The sequence below is a fragment of the Petaurus breviceps genome, unplaced genomic scaffold, assembly GCF_028583685.1.
Source record: "Petaurus breviceps papuanus isolate PSGF00001 unplaced genomic scaffold, PetGlider_PUasm1.0 90591, whole genome shotgun sequence".
Taxonomy (NCBI): domain Eukaryota; kingdom Metazoa; phylum Chordata; class Mammalia; order Diprotodontia; family Petauridae; genus Petaurus; species Petaurus breviceps.
Window position 1 is genome coordinate 790,493 of NW_027187280.1, and position 15,756 is coordinate 806,248.

The following is a 15,756-nucleotide window of genomic DNA, read 5'->3' on the forward strand; positions in this document are numbered from 1 at the left end:
GGGAGGGGGGGGGGGAGGGTTGGCCGGGCCCCTGTGGGGGCTCCCCGGGAGGGGGGGGGCCCCCCCCCCGGGCGGCGGGGCCCCCGGGCCCCAGTGTTGCCCCCCCCCCCCCCCCCCCCACCCCGAGTCCCGGGACCTTTCTCGTGCTTCGGCGCGCCGACGTAAACGTCACTTCCGGGAAGGAGCGCGAGTGGTGGGAAAGGCTAGACGACAACCAGGTAAGGGAAAGTGTGTGGAGCGGAGGGAAGGAGTTTCTCCCCGAAAGGAAAACGAGAGCACAGTGAACTGGAGAAAAAGAGGTTGGAAGGCATGTAAGGTGAGGCCTAGGAGAGAGGTATTTATTCTCCTGCCCAGATCGCTGCTCTGGGAGTCCCGAAACCTGGATTCCAGCCCCCAACTATTAAACTTGTAGGGACCTAGTGCTAGTGTTACCCTCAGTTTACTCGGGTAAAGGTGCGAAACGGACCAGTTCCCAATCACTGACTAGCGGGAGGAAAGGTAATCCTTCGGAACCTTTAATTGGCTTATTTCTCTGTATAGAATGTGAACCTGGCAACTGATTGTTTTAAATCCTACCACTGGTTTGGCTCCCCATCCCTCGGGGCTTCTCTGTTTTAGTAGCTAAGGAAAAACTCTAGGGGCAGGAAAAGACCCATCAGTAAACATTTATTAAGCGCCTACTGTGTGCCTTCTTCTGTTCTAAGTACTAAGGATAGAAAAGGAGGCAAAAGACAAAAGTTTCCTGCCCTCAAGAAGGATTAAAATGTCTAAAATAGGAAGAAATAAGACTTGCACTGTACTCCTGGGAGGAAAGTAAATCTTAGTAATAATAATTTTGCAAATAGCTTTGGAAAGCCCTTTACAGGTAACTTATTTGATCCTCCACACCCCTGGGAGGTAGGTGCTATTATTATCTCCATTTTCTGGTAAGGAAACTTAGAGGGAGAGGTTGAGGTTAAGTAACTTGCCCAGGGTTACACAGCTAGTAAGTGTCTGGGACTGGATTTGAACTCAGATCTTTCCTAATCCAAATGCAGAACTCTAGGGGCTGTGCCCCTAATGTGCCCCAGATGTTTTAATTGAAATGTATTATCCTCATTCCTGTATCTTCTTTGCCACCCCAAATCTTCCAGTAATATCCCATTCACTATCATCATAACTGACAATCATGTAGCAAAACACTTTACTCACAGGAGCTTTATTTATTTATTTCTTTTTGAGCCTCCAAACATCCATATTAGGAAGGTTGTGCAGGTATTATTTTTCCCCCAGTTTACAGATAGGGAAACTGAGGCCCAGAAAAGGAAAACAACTTAGCCTGAGTCACACAACTAAAAAGATAAAGAACCCAGGAGTCTCTTTTACTCTAAATACAGCCTTCTTTCCCAGGTAGCACACTTGTTTGCATCCCACTTTCCCCCTCTTCCCCGCCATCAGCCAAGCTGGTCTCCCTACACAGACCATAGTCATTCCCATTTCTGCACCTGTGTTCATGTGGTAACACTCCCACAGCAGCACTAGAGGTCTAGAGAGTTTTTGTTGAGTGTTATACAGGTGGAAAGAATACTGGATTAACAATCGGATAATTGTGGTTTTGAATCCCAGCTTGCCACTTATATTGTTTGTTTAGACCTTTTCCAGTTGAGTTCTACTCTTTGTGACCTCACTTAGGGTTTTCTTGGCAAAGATCCTGGAATGGCTTACTTACCATTTCCTTCTATAGCTCATTTTACAGATGAGGAAACTGAGGCAAACCTGGTTCAGTGACTTGCCCATGGTCACACAGCTAGTGAGTGTCTGAGGACAAATTTGAACTCAGGAAAGGTCCAAATCCAGCACTTTCCACTATGCCACCTAGCTGGGCTGCCACTTAAGTTAACCTTTTCATTTAATCTCTTTGGTCATCTTTTTTCTAATCTATAAAATTAAGAAATTGGATCTGGATGATTTCTAAGGACCTTTCTAGCCCTAAATCCTGGGATCTTTGAATATCTAAGTCCTCTCCTTTCTAACTCTCCTGACTTTGGGGTCCATCTCAAACCTTACCTTTTTCCACCTGTGGTTCTGACTGAGAGTGATATGGATCTTCTAGGTCCACCATCCCACCAGAGTGCTTTCATTTAGTTTTCAGATCAGATTTATCTAATCTGTTTCTCAATACCTTTTTTTGCTTTTAAATATATGACACTATTTTTTCTATAGATGAAAGAGCTGTTATTTGTGCTCATCTCGTGGCGCTGAGGGAATGCTCACCAAATTAGTGATATTTTTGTTGCCAGACTTTTGTGAGCCACTTCAGTTCAACAAATCATGTCATATGTATCAAGTGTAATTATATCAATGATTACATTTTGCATGGCCGTGTTTCTTGCACACAGTTTGGGCCATGAGTGTGTCTGTGCTCAATTTAAGTCTGTTCAAAGATCATCAGTGATGATCTTAATGGCCAAACCTAGTGGACTTTTTCTCAGTTCCCATCCTTAACTTCTCTGCAGCTTTTAACATTATTGATCACCCTCTTCTCTTGGATACTTTCTCTCTAGGTTTTCTCTCCTGGTCTTCTTACCTGCCTTACCTTTCTTTTTCAGCCTCTTTATTGATTGTTCATAGAGGTCATGACATCCTAATTTTTAGTGTCTTCCAATACTATTATCCCTCTTCTCCCAGTATACTATCTCACTTGGTGATCTCATCAGCTCTTCTCTATGTAGGTGATTCTTAAGTGCAGATCCTCTTCTGACTCATCTTGCATCACTAACCCTCTCTTCAGCATCTTGGACTGGATGTTGTGTAGACATGCCAAACTCATTATATCTAAAACAGAACTCATTACCTCCCCAAACCCTAACCTCTTTTCTCCCAGTGACCTAGGCTCACAGCCTGTGTGATCCTCAACTCCTTTCTCACATTCCTTTCACATACCCAATCTATTGCCTAGTCTGATTATTTCTACCTTCACAACAGCTCTCTTATATGCCCCCTTTCCTCCATTCACACAGTTAATACCCTGGGAAAGGCTGCCATTTCCTTATGCCAGAACTATTGCAATATCCTTCTGGTTGGTCTTCCTGCCTCAAATTTCTCCCCACTCCATTCTGTCCTCTGCTCAGCTACCAAAGTGGTTATCCTAAAGGGCAGTCCTGACCGTATCACCTCTCTACTCTAAATTCTAGTGACTCTCTTTTACTTCTAAGATCAAATATAACATCCTCTTTTTGGTTTTTTAAAGGCCCTTCACAATTTGGCTTCTTCCTGCCTTTCCAGTCTTCTTACTCTTTACTCTCCTCCAGTACTCTCTGATAGCAGATACTGACCTCATTGCTGTTCCTCTCCCAGGACACACCATCTTCAGACTTTTTTGTCTTTTCATTGGCCAGCCCCATCCCTACTCAGTTTCTTCAAGACCCAGCTCAAATCCCTCTTCTTCAAGACCCAGCTCTAACTTCTTTTGGCCTCTTCTGTCTCCCTTCCAGGTCCCCATTTTTTCTCCCCCCCTCCACATTACTAGTGCCTTCCCTTTGGGATTACCTCCCATTTAAACAGATCCCCCCACCTCTTTTCTTTGTACCCGAAGTTCTTAGTGCATAGGGAGCACTTAATAAATGCTGGCTGATTGGCTGAAATGAACAAGCATTCACTAACTGCCTGTTATGTACAAGATGAAGGGGATAAAGAGAGTCAAATGAAAGAGCAGTTGACCTCAAGGCTTGGGGGATGGAATTATAATGTATATATGTGTAAATATAAGGTAATTTGAGGAGAGAGCAAGAAAAAATATGAGCAAATAGAGAAGGCCTTAAGTAGGTAGTGGCACTGAAATAAAATTAAAACTGTGAAGCAGAAATGGGGAGATGGTATATTCAGTGGTGGACATCTTATGCCAATATATTAAGGCAGGACTGAGAATGGCAAGTTCAATTTGTCTGGGTTTGAAGGAGGGTAATATGAATAAGACTGCAAGGATACATTGGAGCCAGGCTGTCGAATTTGTACTTTATCCTGAGAGCAGAATAGCTAGATGTGATCCAACTATAGTTTATGAGATTGTGTTGATAGCTGTGTGAAAGATGAATTGAAGTGGGAGGAGACTGGAAGGGATGGAGGAGAGGAGAATACCAATTACTATAAAAGTCTAGGCCACATGTAATGAAAGCCTAAACTAGAGTAGAGGTCAGGAGGTTGGAGAAAGAGAATGGAGTGGAGGCAAGAGATATTATGAAGCCATATCCAATTAAGAGTTTGCCTCTAAATGGAGATAGGTGAGAGAGAATGACTCCACAGTATGTAGCTAGATGGAAATGTCTTCAGTAGAAATTGGAAAGTTTAGTGGGTGATGATAATGAGTTCTGTTCATCTGACATGTATTTAAAATGGGACATTAAGTTAGAGATATCCATTTAGCTATGGCGTACTGAAATTCAGGAGAAAGATTAGGATTGGCTGTATAGATTTGGGAGCTATCTACAAAAAGATAACTGAACCCATAGTAGCCAATAAGATCACTAAGGGGGAAAGTATATGGAGAGAATAGAATTGGGCCCAGGACAGAGTCTTGAAGGCATGTCCTTACTTAGGGGAAAAGAGATGGATAAAGGATACTGAAAAGTAGTCAGGACAGGAGGAGAAGCTGGAAAAAGCAGGGTCCTCAGAGCCAGGAGAAGAGAGTGTTCAGGAGGAGGGATAATTAGCAGTCAGACAATACAGAGAGGTCAAGGAGGATGAACACTAACAGAAGGGTATTGAATTTAATACTTAAGGTAATTGGTAGCTTTGGAGTGAGCAGTTTCATTTGAAAGGTTGGGTCAGAAGTCCAATTCAAGTGGTTTGGGGGCAAGGAATAAGAACATAGAGTCAATGGGAATAGCTAGCTATCTTTAGGAACTTGGCAGCAAAAGGAAATGATAGCTTGAAGGGATGGATAGCAGGGTCAGGTGAAGGTTTTTTGATCCCTAGGCAGACCTTGGCAGGGTAAGGTTACAAAGACAAAAGAGCAAGAATTTCCAGGGTGGAGGACAGTTAAAGGGTTGGTTAAGATGTCAGTCACTCAGCAAGCATTTATTAAGCTCCCCTTATGTGCCAGGCATTGTCATAAGCAAAGAAAGTGAGACCAGAGCAGGTGTAATTGATTCCCTTGGTTGAGGGAAGAAAAAGATAGGCAGCCAAGTGACTGGTAGCATTACAGTCAGTACATTAAGAAGTAGTATTAATAATAACCTCCATTCTGTAGCACTTTAAATTTTACAAAATGCTTTCCTCACAGCATCTTTATAAAGTTGGTCATACAAATATTTCCATTTTATTGTTGAGAAAAAAAGGGCACTGAGGGCTTAAATGATTTGTCCGGAATCACAAAGCTTAGAGGAGACAGCGTGGTGTAATGGATAGGTCACCAGGCTTGAATTCAAGAAGACTTGGGATCAAATCCTGACCCAGCAATTCACTTAACCTTTCTATGTCTCAGTTCTCTCCTCTTTGAAGGACTAAACTCAGTGCCTTCTGAGGTCCCTTTCAGCGCCAAATAAGTGATTCTGAGTGTTAAAGTCCAGGTCTTAATCCAAGATGAGTACTCTTTCCAGTACACAAAACCTACACTGGTGCTTCCTGAGGGGAAATGAGTTCAATCCAATGGATCTTTGAAATAAATCCTAAATTTGCCCTGGAGGTGCTCTGGGAAGGTAGGTGCTTTTCATAGTAGCTGTTGTATATTCCTAATAAAGTGGAAGTTACTTGAGGGTAAGGGTGAGAGGAATCAGATATTTCCTACCAGAGGGAAAATGGCAGGTTTAAGTTAGGGTTGGGAAACTGCAGCTCAACAGAATACTTTAGAAGTTAAGTACTAGTCTGAGGCTAGGGAGTTTTTATGGTTCCTTCTAATTAATTACTTTGCCCTGGAGTATTATTTTTTAATTTTCATATTCTCTTGCCATGATACCCCAAGAAACCACATTCTCATGCTCTGGAGTGTATGGAAACTAAGTAAAACGGGGTAAAGGAAGCAAGTCCTAGAGACCAGTACCAAGATACAGGCGTGATGGTAGGAGGAAGAGTGAAACAGATCAGGGTTTGGCTGTGGCAAATTTTGGATTCCAGGGTCAGGGAAGATTGGGGCTCACAGTCTGTGTCAAGATTTCGTTTGGAGGTTAAGACCAAGGTTTCTTAAACTTTTTTTGTTATGGATTACTTTGGCAGTCTTACTTAGTAAAACCTAAGGAGTTTTTAAGGGCATAAAAATAAAGTACATAAGGTTACAATGGAAACCAATTAGATAAAGATGTGATTTTTTTCCCATCCGAGTTCACAGATGCCCTAAAATATATCCATGGAGCCCACTCCAAAAACTGGGGATCCAACCTGATTGAGAAAAAGATAATGAAAAATGAAGCCTCTAGGCCAAGATCCCCCCGGAATTGATTCTGAATGGAAGTACAAGTACCCTGGAACCAATTCAGTGAGGCTTCAGTCCCAGAGCAATATTCTTTATGACCTGTAACTACACTATTAATGGGAGTAAATAAATAGTGGTAAAGATAAGATATTGTGGAAGCATCAGGAAAAAAAACAGCAAAATGACAAAGGTGAAGAAAGCAGCAATTATGAAAAACAATGACATCTTTTTGAAATGAAAGAGCCATTTTAAAAAACTTCACAGTATATGTCTTCAGTACAATAATTTTATATGGCCATTTTTCAGCGTGTATTTTTGTTTGCTTTTCAAAGGTTGAACCTTTATTTGGTCCAAAATGGGTCTTAATTATCTGGGTCTTATTATCTGTATAGTATCTTGAATCATTTTGTTACATAAAGTCGTATTAATTGTTTTGTGTACTAGACCTTGTTGCCCCCAATTAGATAGCCTCTCCTGAATGGGGTTATGTAAAATAGTATCTTTTAACAAATATTTATCTAGCCTCGTCCAGCTCTATTTTATAGATAGGGAAACTGAGGCCCAGGCAAGTTAAGGGACTTGCTGAACACTACATGACTAGTTAAATCTCTAAGGTGCTTTACAACTCTAAAAATTCTGTGGGTTACAGCAGATATGCTATTAAAATCCACTTCTCCTGACTCCAGATCTACTGTATTTTCTCACTTGTCAGATTAGTTCAAATTATACCTCCTAATAAAAAATCTCCAAGTTGGAAGGGACCTTTGATTGAGGTCATGTAGTCAAACTTGTATGTGAATAGAAATCCTTGAAAAGTGACCTTCCACCTTCTACTAGAAAACCTACCCTGAGAGATCTGCTGCTTCCTGAAGCTACTCCTCCTACCCTTTGGGATAGTTCCCTTTTGATTGTTTCTTGACTAACTACATACAAAACTACATAAGTGAAAGAGAATGTACATAGCAAGAGGTATACACTCTTACAACATAAATAAATGGGAACTAATTCAGACCAGTTGTAAGGAAACCAGTTCCAAAAGTTTTTAAGCTTCTATTCACAGTATATAAAGTTTAAATGTTTGTCCAAAATTTCTGTTGAGCTCCACACAGACCTCATTGACAAGAAAATGATCAGGCAAAGATGAAACTTACATAGGAAGCATTTAGCAACCAAGACCATGTAATAAAGTTCCACATTTTGCCACAGACATTTGGAAACTAAGTTAATATGATATAGATCAGACTAGATCCCTAAAAATAGATCTCTTATGGGGAAAAAAATATGTGATGCAAGATCAAATGTAGGAAAAGTACTCACAGTTTCCTAAGATGTAAGCAGTGTTCTGTGGTCTGAGGGGACTGAAATAAAAGATAAGAATCCCGGGTTCAAGTCCTTGTTCTGCCACTACTTATCTGTATATCCTAGATCATCTTACTTTCCTTCTCTGGGCCTTAGTTTGTACTGTGTGAAATATTCAAGACCCCTTCTAAATCTTGTCATATTCTATTATCTCCAATGATCTCAATGAAACTCATTTTGCAACTCTACATATAATAAAATATGCCTCTGAGGGTGTTGTAGATCAGGGTCCAGGGCCTCACTCTGCGTGCCATGTTACAGGGAAGAGGAAAGATATTAACGAAATAGAAAAGTGTATTCTCTTACTGTGATCTCTCATTATAGCCTCAGCCCTCCTTATTAGTTTCCTGGAGAGTTTATGACCAGGGTGCACTGGGTTAAGTTTCAGCAGATGTTTTCAGGCAAAAATTGCATTGTTCCTTTGAATACAAACTTAGGATTTATTGTTGTGACCCTGACAGAGGACCTGTCACAGCTGGGAGACTGCCTGGCCTTCACACTGCTGCTGAGACCAGAACCCCAATTCAGACCATTTACCTCTTGCTTGAGCCATCAGCAGTCATTCTCATAAGCATTAGCCTTCTTTAGGACCCTTTTATAGTTGTCATCTCAGTGCCAGTGAATATTTGAAACCAGATCAGTAAGGAATCCAAGAATCCCAGTTTACAGCCACCTAATCACTAAATAATTCTAACTGCAAGTGCAATGTGAATGTATTTTGCATGTGGTAAGTGGACCTCTGTAAACCAGTTCTTGCTATTAGTTTTGTTTACATTTTTCTGAATGGAGTTAAACACACAAACCTGAAGCACAGGCTTTTGAATCTCCTTGATGATAGGAAAAAAACACTTTTTTAAGAAAGGATTTGACTTATGGCAATGGCCAAAACTAATTTAAACCTGTGTATGGCAAATGAATGTTCCTTCCAGTTCAGTCCCACTGGGAGATTTACAGGCCCATGCAGCCCTGTGGGCCACAAGCTTGACACTTCGATGTCATACCTTCTCTTCCTCTGCTGAATTCTTCTCTATCATTTAAAATACAGTTCATGTATCACCTCTCCAGAAAGCTTTCCATGATCTGCCTGGGAACCTTCTTCCTTGAACCTCACATCCCTTCATACGGTTTTATAACTCTCTAAAGTACTAAGTGTGTAATGTTGTGTATCATGTGTGTTATTTTATTTGTGTTATTGTCTTACTTGTCAGTAGGCTCCCTGCCCCCACAGAGTTCTCTACCCACAGTAGTCACTTAACAAATGCTTGTGTGTTGTTTTTTGATCAATTGAATTATTCCATTTTGGTCAAAAGAAAAATGTGATTCTAGTTACTATAAAGACTACTTTTCTTCTGTTTGTGAAAGGTACTTCCAAAAGAGGAGTTCAGAAATGTTTTGAGTAATGGCAACAACATTGAAGTATAGTATATCCTCCCCAAGTTGACTGCTTTGGATGCGATATCTCTAGCATTCATCTCCTTCTTTCTACGTATACTGCCGACCACTCCTCCCTTCCTGAATTCTTTTTCCTCCCTGGATTTTCTTGACACAGCTCTCTCCTGATCCTCCTATTACCTGTTTGACCATTCCTTCTCAGTCTTCCTTTTTGGATCATCCTTAATATCCTATCCAGGATATACCTGGATATATCCCAGAGCTCTGTTCTTTGCCCCCTTCTCTACCTTCTCCCAGTGATCTCCTAAATTCCAGTTAGTTCAGTTGTCATTTCTTTAAGATATCTCCCAGATCTGTATATCCAGCTCTCACCTCTCCTCCATACCAGCCCCATCTTGCCATTTATCTCTATCTGGATATTCCACAGGCATATTAAACTCATTATGTCCAAAATCCACCTTTCTTCCTGATTTTCCTATTTCTCTACCACCATCCTTCTAATCACCCAATTTCAGAATCCTGAAGTCATCCTCAGAGGTCAGATTTGTGTGTAGGATGGAATGGAGAAGGGGCAAATTGAAGGAAGGGCTCTGAGTAGGGAGATGTAGACATAGTCTAGGTGAGAGGTGATAAGAACCTGAACTAATGTAGTACATACATGAGTGGAGAAAAGAAATCGATGAAAGATACATGGAGGCAAAAATAAAACTTGGCAACTGCATGAATATAAAGAATGGAAGGGAGAGGGAAGAATCCTCCACTCCTGGAATGCACTCCTTCTCTGATACCTCCCAAAATTCCTAGCTCCCTTCAAGTCTCAACTCAAGTGTTGTGCCAGGCATACTTTTACTGATTCCCCCCAGTGGTTAGTAGTCCCCCTCAAAATTGCTTTGTAGTTAATTTGCAGATTTTTTTAAATTGACTTTTCTGTGTACATGTTTAAACTCCTTGAGGTCAGGAACTATTTTTGTCTTTGTATCTCCAGCGTCCAGCACAGGGTTAGACACACAGTAGATGCTTAATCAATGCTTGTTGAATTGAACTGAATGTGAGCCCTTATTACACCTTATCTACAATTATCATAACAACCTCTAACCTCTCTCTCTGCTTTCAGCCTTTCTTCTCTAATCCATTCCTCCCAATAATAACAAAGTAATCTTCCTAAGACACACATCCATTCACATCACTCTCTTATTCAAAAATTTTCTATGGCTTCTTATTGCCTACAGAATTAATCCATCAGTCAGCAATTATTTATTAAACACCTAATATATGATAGGCATTGAGAACACAAAGACAAAAACCAGACAAATTCTGGGAGTTACAGAACTTATATAAACACAACAAATACACAAAGCAAATAGAAGATAGTGTCTTGAGTTGAGAGTAGGAGATAGCCAGAAAGGTCTCACACAGGAGGTAGAGCTGCCCTAACTAAGCATTCAGGGTCCTTATAGTCTGGTTCCATCCTCCCTTTCTATCCTTATTTCATACACCTATCCTACATGCATTGTATATTCTCATCCAACTGGAATACTTGTTTTTCACTGACCTAATCCTACTCTCTCCCAGCTCTGCATTTTCACAAGCATGTCTGCATATGTCACTCTATGCCTGAAATTTTCCATGTCTCTATCAGTTGAAATTCTTCTCTTTCTTGAAGGCTCAACTCGGGTACCATTTCTGATTCTTCCTCCTTCCTTTCCCATTTTTGCCATCTAAAAGTGATTTCAACATCCTCATGTTTCTTATAGCACTTTGTCTTGATCTCTTTGTACTTATTTTTGTTTTGCCTTTTACAGAACTTATGTGTGTTTTATTTTCCCTTCCAGGATCCACACACTGAATTGTAAGCTTCATGAAACCAAGGATTATGTTGTCTCTCATCTTAATGTCCCCCATGTGACTTACAGGGTCTTGCATATGGTGAGTACTTAGCAATTGTTTGTTGAGTTAAATTGGAAATTGGATCCTTGTTTGAATCTAAGGGATATTGGGGGGGGGGTGGAATTGGGGAGACAAGATGACTCTCTTCAAGTATCAGAAGTGCCGTCATATGGGAGACACATTAGTCTTGTTCTGCTTGGCCATAGGAGGACATAACAAGTTATAGGGAAACTTTCAGCTCAATATATAGAACGGCTTCTTCACAGTAAGACCCATCCATAAATGGAACTGCTGGCTAAGGAGATAAGGTGTTCCCAGTCACTGGAGGTCTTCAGTGGAAACTGGATTCCTTGTTAGGACTATTTTAGACATATTCATGCTTTGGGTTGGAGTTGACCTATCTGACTTACAAGAGATCCCATCCAACTGTGTATTTTTTAAGTTCTAGTATATTTTTATTTAAAACCACTTCCATCACTTCTCATAGTCACACCTCCTTTAACCTTTTAGACAAGGGGATTTAGATTTGTTTCACTGAGAAGAATTTCCTTGTTTTGGACTACAGGAATTTTCTCAAGAAGAGGACTTGTGAACAATGGCGGTTTTTGATTCTCCCCAGGAAGCATTTGGCATTTTACGCCCAATTTGTGTTCAGCTCACAAAGACACAGACAGTGGAGAATGTGGAACGCCTTCAGTCAAAACTGCATGCTGTAAGTGATTCTGCTCTTCAGGACCTTCAAGAATATGTCCTCTTTCCCTTGAGATTTGCCCTCAAGACTCCAGGCACCAAAAGGGAGAGTCTGGTCCAGAGTGTAGTAGAATGCATCACCTTTGTCCTTTCTACAACATGTATAAAGAAACAGGACCTCCTTCAAGAACTTTTTTCAGAGCTCTGCCTTTGCCTATCTTCTCCCAATTCCCAACAACCAGCACCTGTTTCAGAAGAATTAAAATTGGCTGTGGTCCAAGGACTCCATACATTAATGCATTCCGCCTATGGGGACATAATCCTCAGCTTGTATCAACCTTGTACTCTTCCCCATTTGGGATTTGCTATATCTTTATTGTTAACTCTAGTGGAACAGGAGAAATCAAAGCAAATTAAAACTTCTGCCTTAAAGTGTTTAGAAGTTCTTCTCCTACAGTGTGACTGCCAGGACCATCCTAAGTTGTTAGATGACATTGAGACAAAACAACTTGGGGATTTGCTGGCTTCTTTTTTGCCTGGGATCTCAACTACATTGACTAGGATTATCACTGGAGACTTTAAACAAGGTCATTCAATCATCATATCTGCCTTAAAGGTCTTTTACAAGACAGTTGGCTTCATTATGGCAGATGAAGAATTAGCAAGAATTCCAAAAGATAAAGAGAAGCCTTCGGTTGAACACAGGGTAGCAGAACTTATGGTTCATAGAGATGCAAATTGGGTTAAAAATACTGGGGATAAGTTGACTGCCCTTATTGAAAAAATAGTTGAATTTGTTTCAGTTCATCCACACTGGAAGGCAAGGATGGAACTGCTAGAACTTGTCCAGGATCTTCTTTTGAAGTGTAGACAATCCTTGTTGAAATCTGTTGGCCACCTTTTGAAGGTTTTGGTGGGGTTGGTAAATGATGAGAATCCCGATGTCCAAAGCAGATGCAATAATGTTCTGAAGAGTTTTGCAGATCAACGGATAGTTGTTGAGAGCAGGGTGCTCACTGACATCCTGTCAGAAAATCTTCACTCTCTTGCTACTGCCCTTCCCCGCCTGATGACTTCACAGGACGATCAAGGCAAACATTCTACTCTCCTCTTGTTACTTGGTTACCTGAAACTCTTGGGCCCCAAAGTTAACTTTGTCCTCCACTCTGTAGCCCACCTTCATCGCCTGTCCAAAGCACTCATACAAGTGCTAGAACTAGATGTGGCCGATGTGAAAATTGTGGAAGAGCGGCGCTGGGGCCCTGATGGACTGGCTGAATCCTCAAGTTCATTGTCAGAGCCACCCTTATTCAAGAGCAAAAGCCAGAGGAAATACTTTCGGTTCTTTACAGATGAGCGAATTTTCCTGCTATTGAGGCAGATATGTCGGATGCTTGGTTATTATGGGGATCTCTATCTGCTCGTGGATCACTTCACAGAGCTGTACAATGAGTCTGTCATTTACAGAAAGCAAGCAGCCATGATCCTTAATGAACTAATTACAGGGGCTGCAGGGATAGAGGTGGAGATTCTTCATGAAAGTAATAGCAGAGCAAGTGCAGAAGAACTGAAGGAAATCATAACATCCATTCTTGAGGAATACATACGCGAGAAAAACTGGTATTTGGTCACCTCTAACAAAGCTGAGGGAAACAGGGAGGAGTTAACAATGAGGCATTCAGACCTTCAGGCCATCACATCTGGTGTTCACACCTGCCATCTTGCAGCACTTCCATCATCTTCAGAGCTTAGTCCCACTGTCTCTTCTATGAATAGCAACATCTGGCAAATATGCATCCAGTTAGAAGGGATTGGCTGCTTTGCGCATGCACTAGGATTAGAATTTCGTTTGCTTTTAATGTCAGCACTCTACCCGGTTCTTGAGAAAGCTGGAGACAAAACTCTGCTTATTAGTCAGGTGGCTACTGGCACCATGATTGACATTTGTCATGCCTGTGCCTATGACTCTCCCCGGGACCTGATCAATCATAATGCTGACTATTTAGTGAATGAGATTTCCTTAAATCTGCATCAGATGGCACTGTCCTCTCATACCCCAATAGTCTTGGAAATTATGTTCCAGAACTCAGATGCTAGCTTGCTTCCTTTGGTAGAAGATGTGATTCAAGATGTACTGTTCAGCCTGGACCAGTTTCATGATGAGAGGGCCGCTTCATACCTCAGTGTTCTACACACAGTGTTGGCAGCCTTAGGTAGAGTGGAAACCTTTTCTGGTACATAATTTAGGGAACTAACCCTATACCTATATGACAGCTTAACCACATTTTACCAGGCTTTTACTGTTTGTAGTTATGATTTAAGGGACATAATTTGAATAGAAATATATCAAAATCTGTAAAATAATAGACCATGTTAAGTCATATTTATGTTGTGTTATTTTGAATTTCTAATGATCAAATGAATTAACATGTGTAAAATGTTCTTTGCAAACCTTAAAAGTACTGTGTAAATACTAGCTGTTTTATTTAATGGAAATGGAAAATTGGCTGTGTCAGTGCTAATGGTGTAATAGGAATAGCACGGATAATTGACTACTGTATCATGGATAATTCAGAAATTTCATTTTAATCATTAGAAACAAAGACCTGAACGTGTTAGAACCACAAGGGACCTGTGAGTCCTGCGAATGTGGTGGGGCAGTGTTGACAAGACAAGCTTCATCATAGGTCCTAGATTTAGAGTTGAAAGAAACCTTTAGAACCATCCAATCCAAACCCCTCATTTTACAGTAAAGATACAGAGACCCAGAGATGTTCAGTGATTTGGCAAAAGACCCACAATTTACTCAGCAGCAGAGCTAGAGTTTGAACCAAGTCCTGATTCAGTGCAGTGCTGGTTCCCTCTTCACCATTCCATAGAGGTTACATCTAATACAAGCTTAAAGAGCATCCTCTGGGACCATAGTTCATCCTTAGCCAACTCCTTAAACAATGTGAACAATGCATTCCAGTTCCTTTGTTCACACACAGAAACACCCCTGCCCCCCCCCCCCCCATTGGTGATAACAAACCAGCAGGGCAGTCCCCAGGGAAGACTATCACTCTGTCACCCTAGGTAATTAGTAATAATGTTCCCAGGCAGTGCATGTTCATAGTCTATTTTTGCAGAGAAGGAAACCAGACCCACAGAAAGGGAATCTGTTGTTGTTCAGTCATTTGGCACTCTTCAGGACCCCATTTGGGGTTTGCCTGGCAAAGATCTTGGAGTGGTTTGCCATTTCCTTCCCCAGCTCATTTAACAGATGAGGACACTAAGGCAAATGGTTCAGTGACCTACCCAGACTCACACAGCTAATAAGTGTCTGAGGCCAGATTTGAACTCAGGGAGATGTCTTCCTGACTCTAGGCCCAGCACCCCGTCGACTTTGCAACCCAGCTTCCTTGAAGTGTTTTGGCCATAGTTAAGTAACTGGTCAGTAAAAGAGCCAGTATCCAAGCCCTGGTCTCCAGGTTACTTTCTGCTACACCACCATTTCTCCTCCAGGCCCCAGCCTTGCATGAGATTGCACCAACAAAAGCTCCCAACTCCCTTGTCTTAATGGCACTAAGATCAGAAACTAGACCCAGATCAAATTTTTAGCCCTTTATTAGTCCGGCTGATCTTAATAGACTAGGCTGACTGTTTCAAAGGAGAGAGGTGAAAACCCAGTGAAGACTGGCCATGCCTTTTTCTCTTCACATTAGCAATAGCTCCTCCATCAGGCCCTCCATGCCTAAAACCTATCCTTTTGATTCTCTGTCGTGTCTGAGTGTCTGTTGCTACACTGTCCATTCCAGTCATGTGTCTCTGACAAAACCTTAGAGGTAATGTATTCCATCTCTCTCTTTTTACTGAGGCTCAATGATGGCAAGTGAATTTTCCCAAATCTCAGAGTTTCTTGATAGCAGAGCTAATAAAGTAACAAGTATTGTGAATAGAAATTAAGATTGATGCTGAAACAACCTAGAAAAAAGCAAATAATGTTGGAGTGGGGAGAAAGAGCAGCAAGACCCCAAGTGAAAGTTCTTAAGCTGCTCAGACCA

The 15,756-nt window shown here is 41.3% G+C and overlaps 1 protein-coding gene across 5 annotated transcripts in view; it reads left to right on the plus strand.

Annotated features, from left to right (window-relative positions):
- The first annotated feature begins 152 nt into the window (after nucleotides 1-152).
- The window catches only part of TTI1 (TELO2 interacting protein 1), a 44,195-nt gene continuing 28,591 nt past the window's right edge, over nucleotides 153-15,756 (plus strand). The window contains exons 1-4 of one of the 5 annotated variants that reach the window (XM_069063514.1): nucleotides 153-316; nucleotides 5,462-5,675; nucleotides 10,969-11,062; nucleotides 11,589-13,947. In XM_069063514.1, coding sequence (XP_068919615.1) covers nucleotides 11,619-13,947 — 2,329 coding nt within the window. In that variant the 5' untranslated portion in view covers nucleotides 153-316; nucleotides 5,462-5,675; nucleotides 10,969-11,062; nucleotides 11,589-11,618. The other 4 variants (XM_069063512.1, XM_069063517.1, XM_069063513.1 and 1 more) reach the window with 4 other exon arrangements.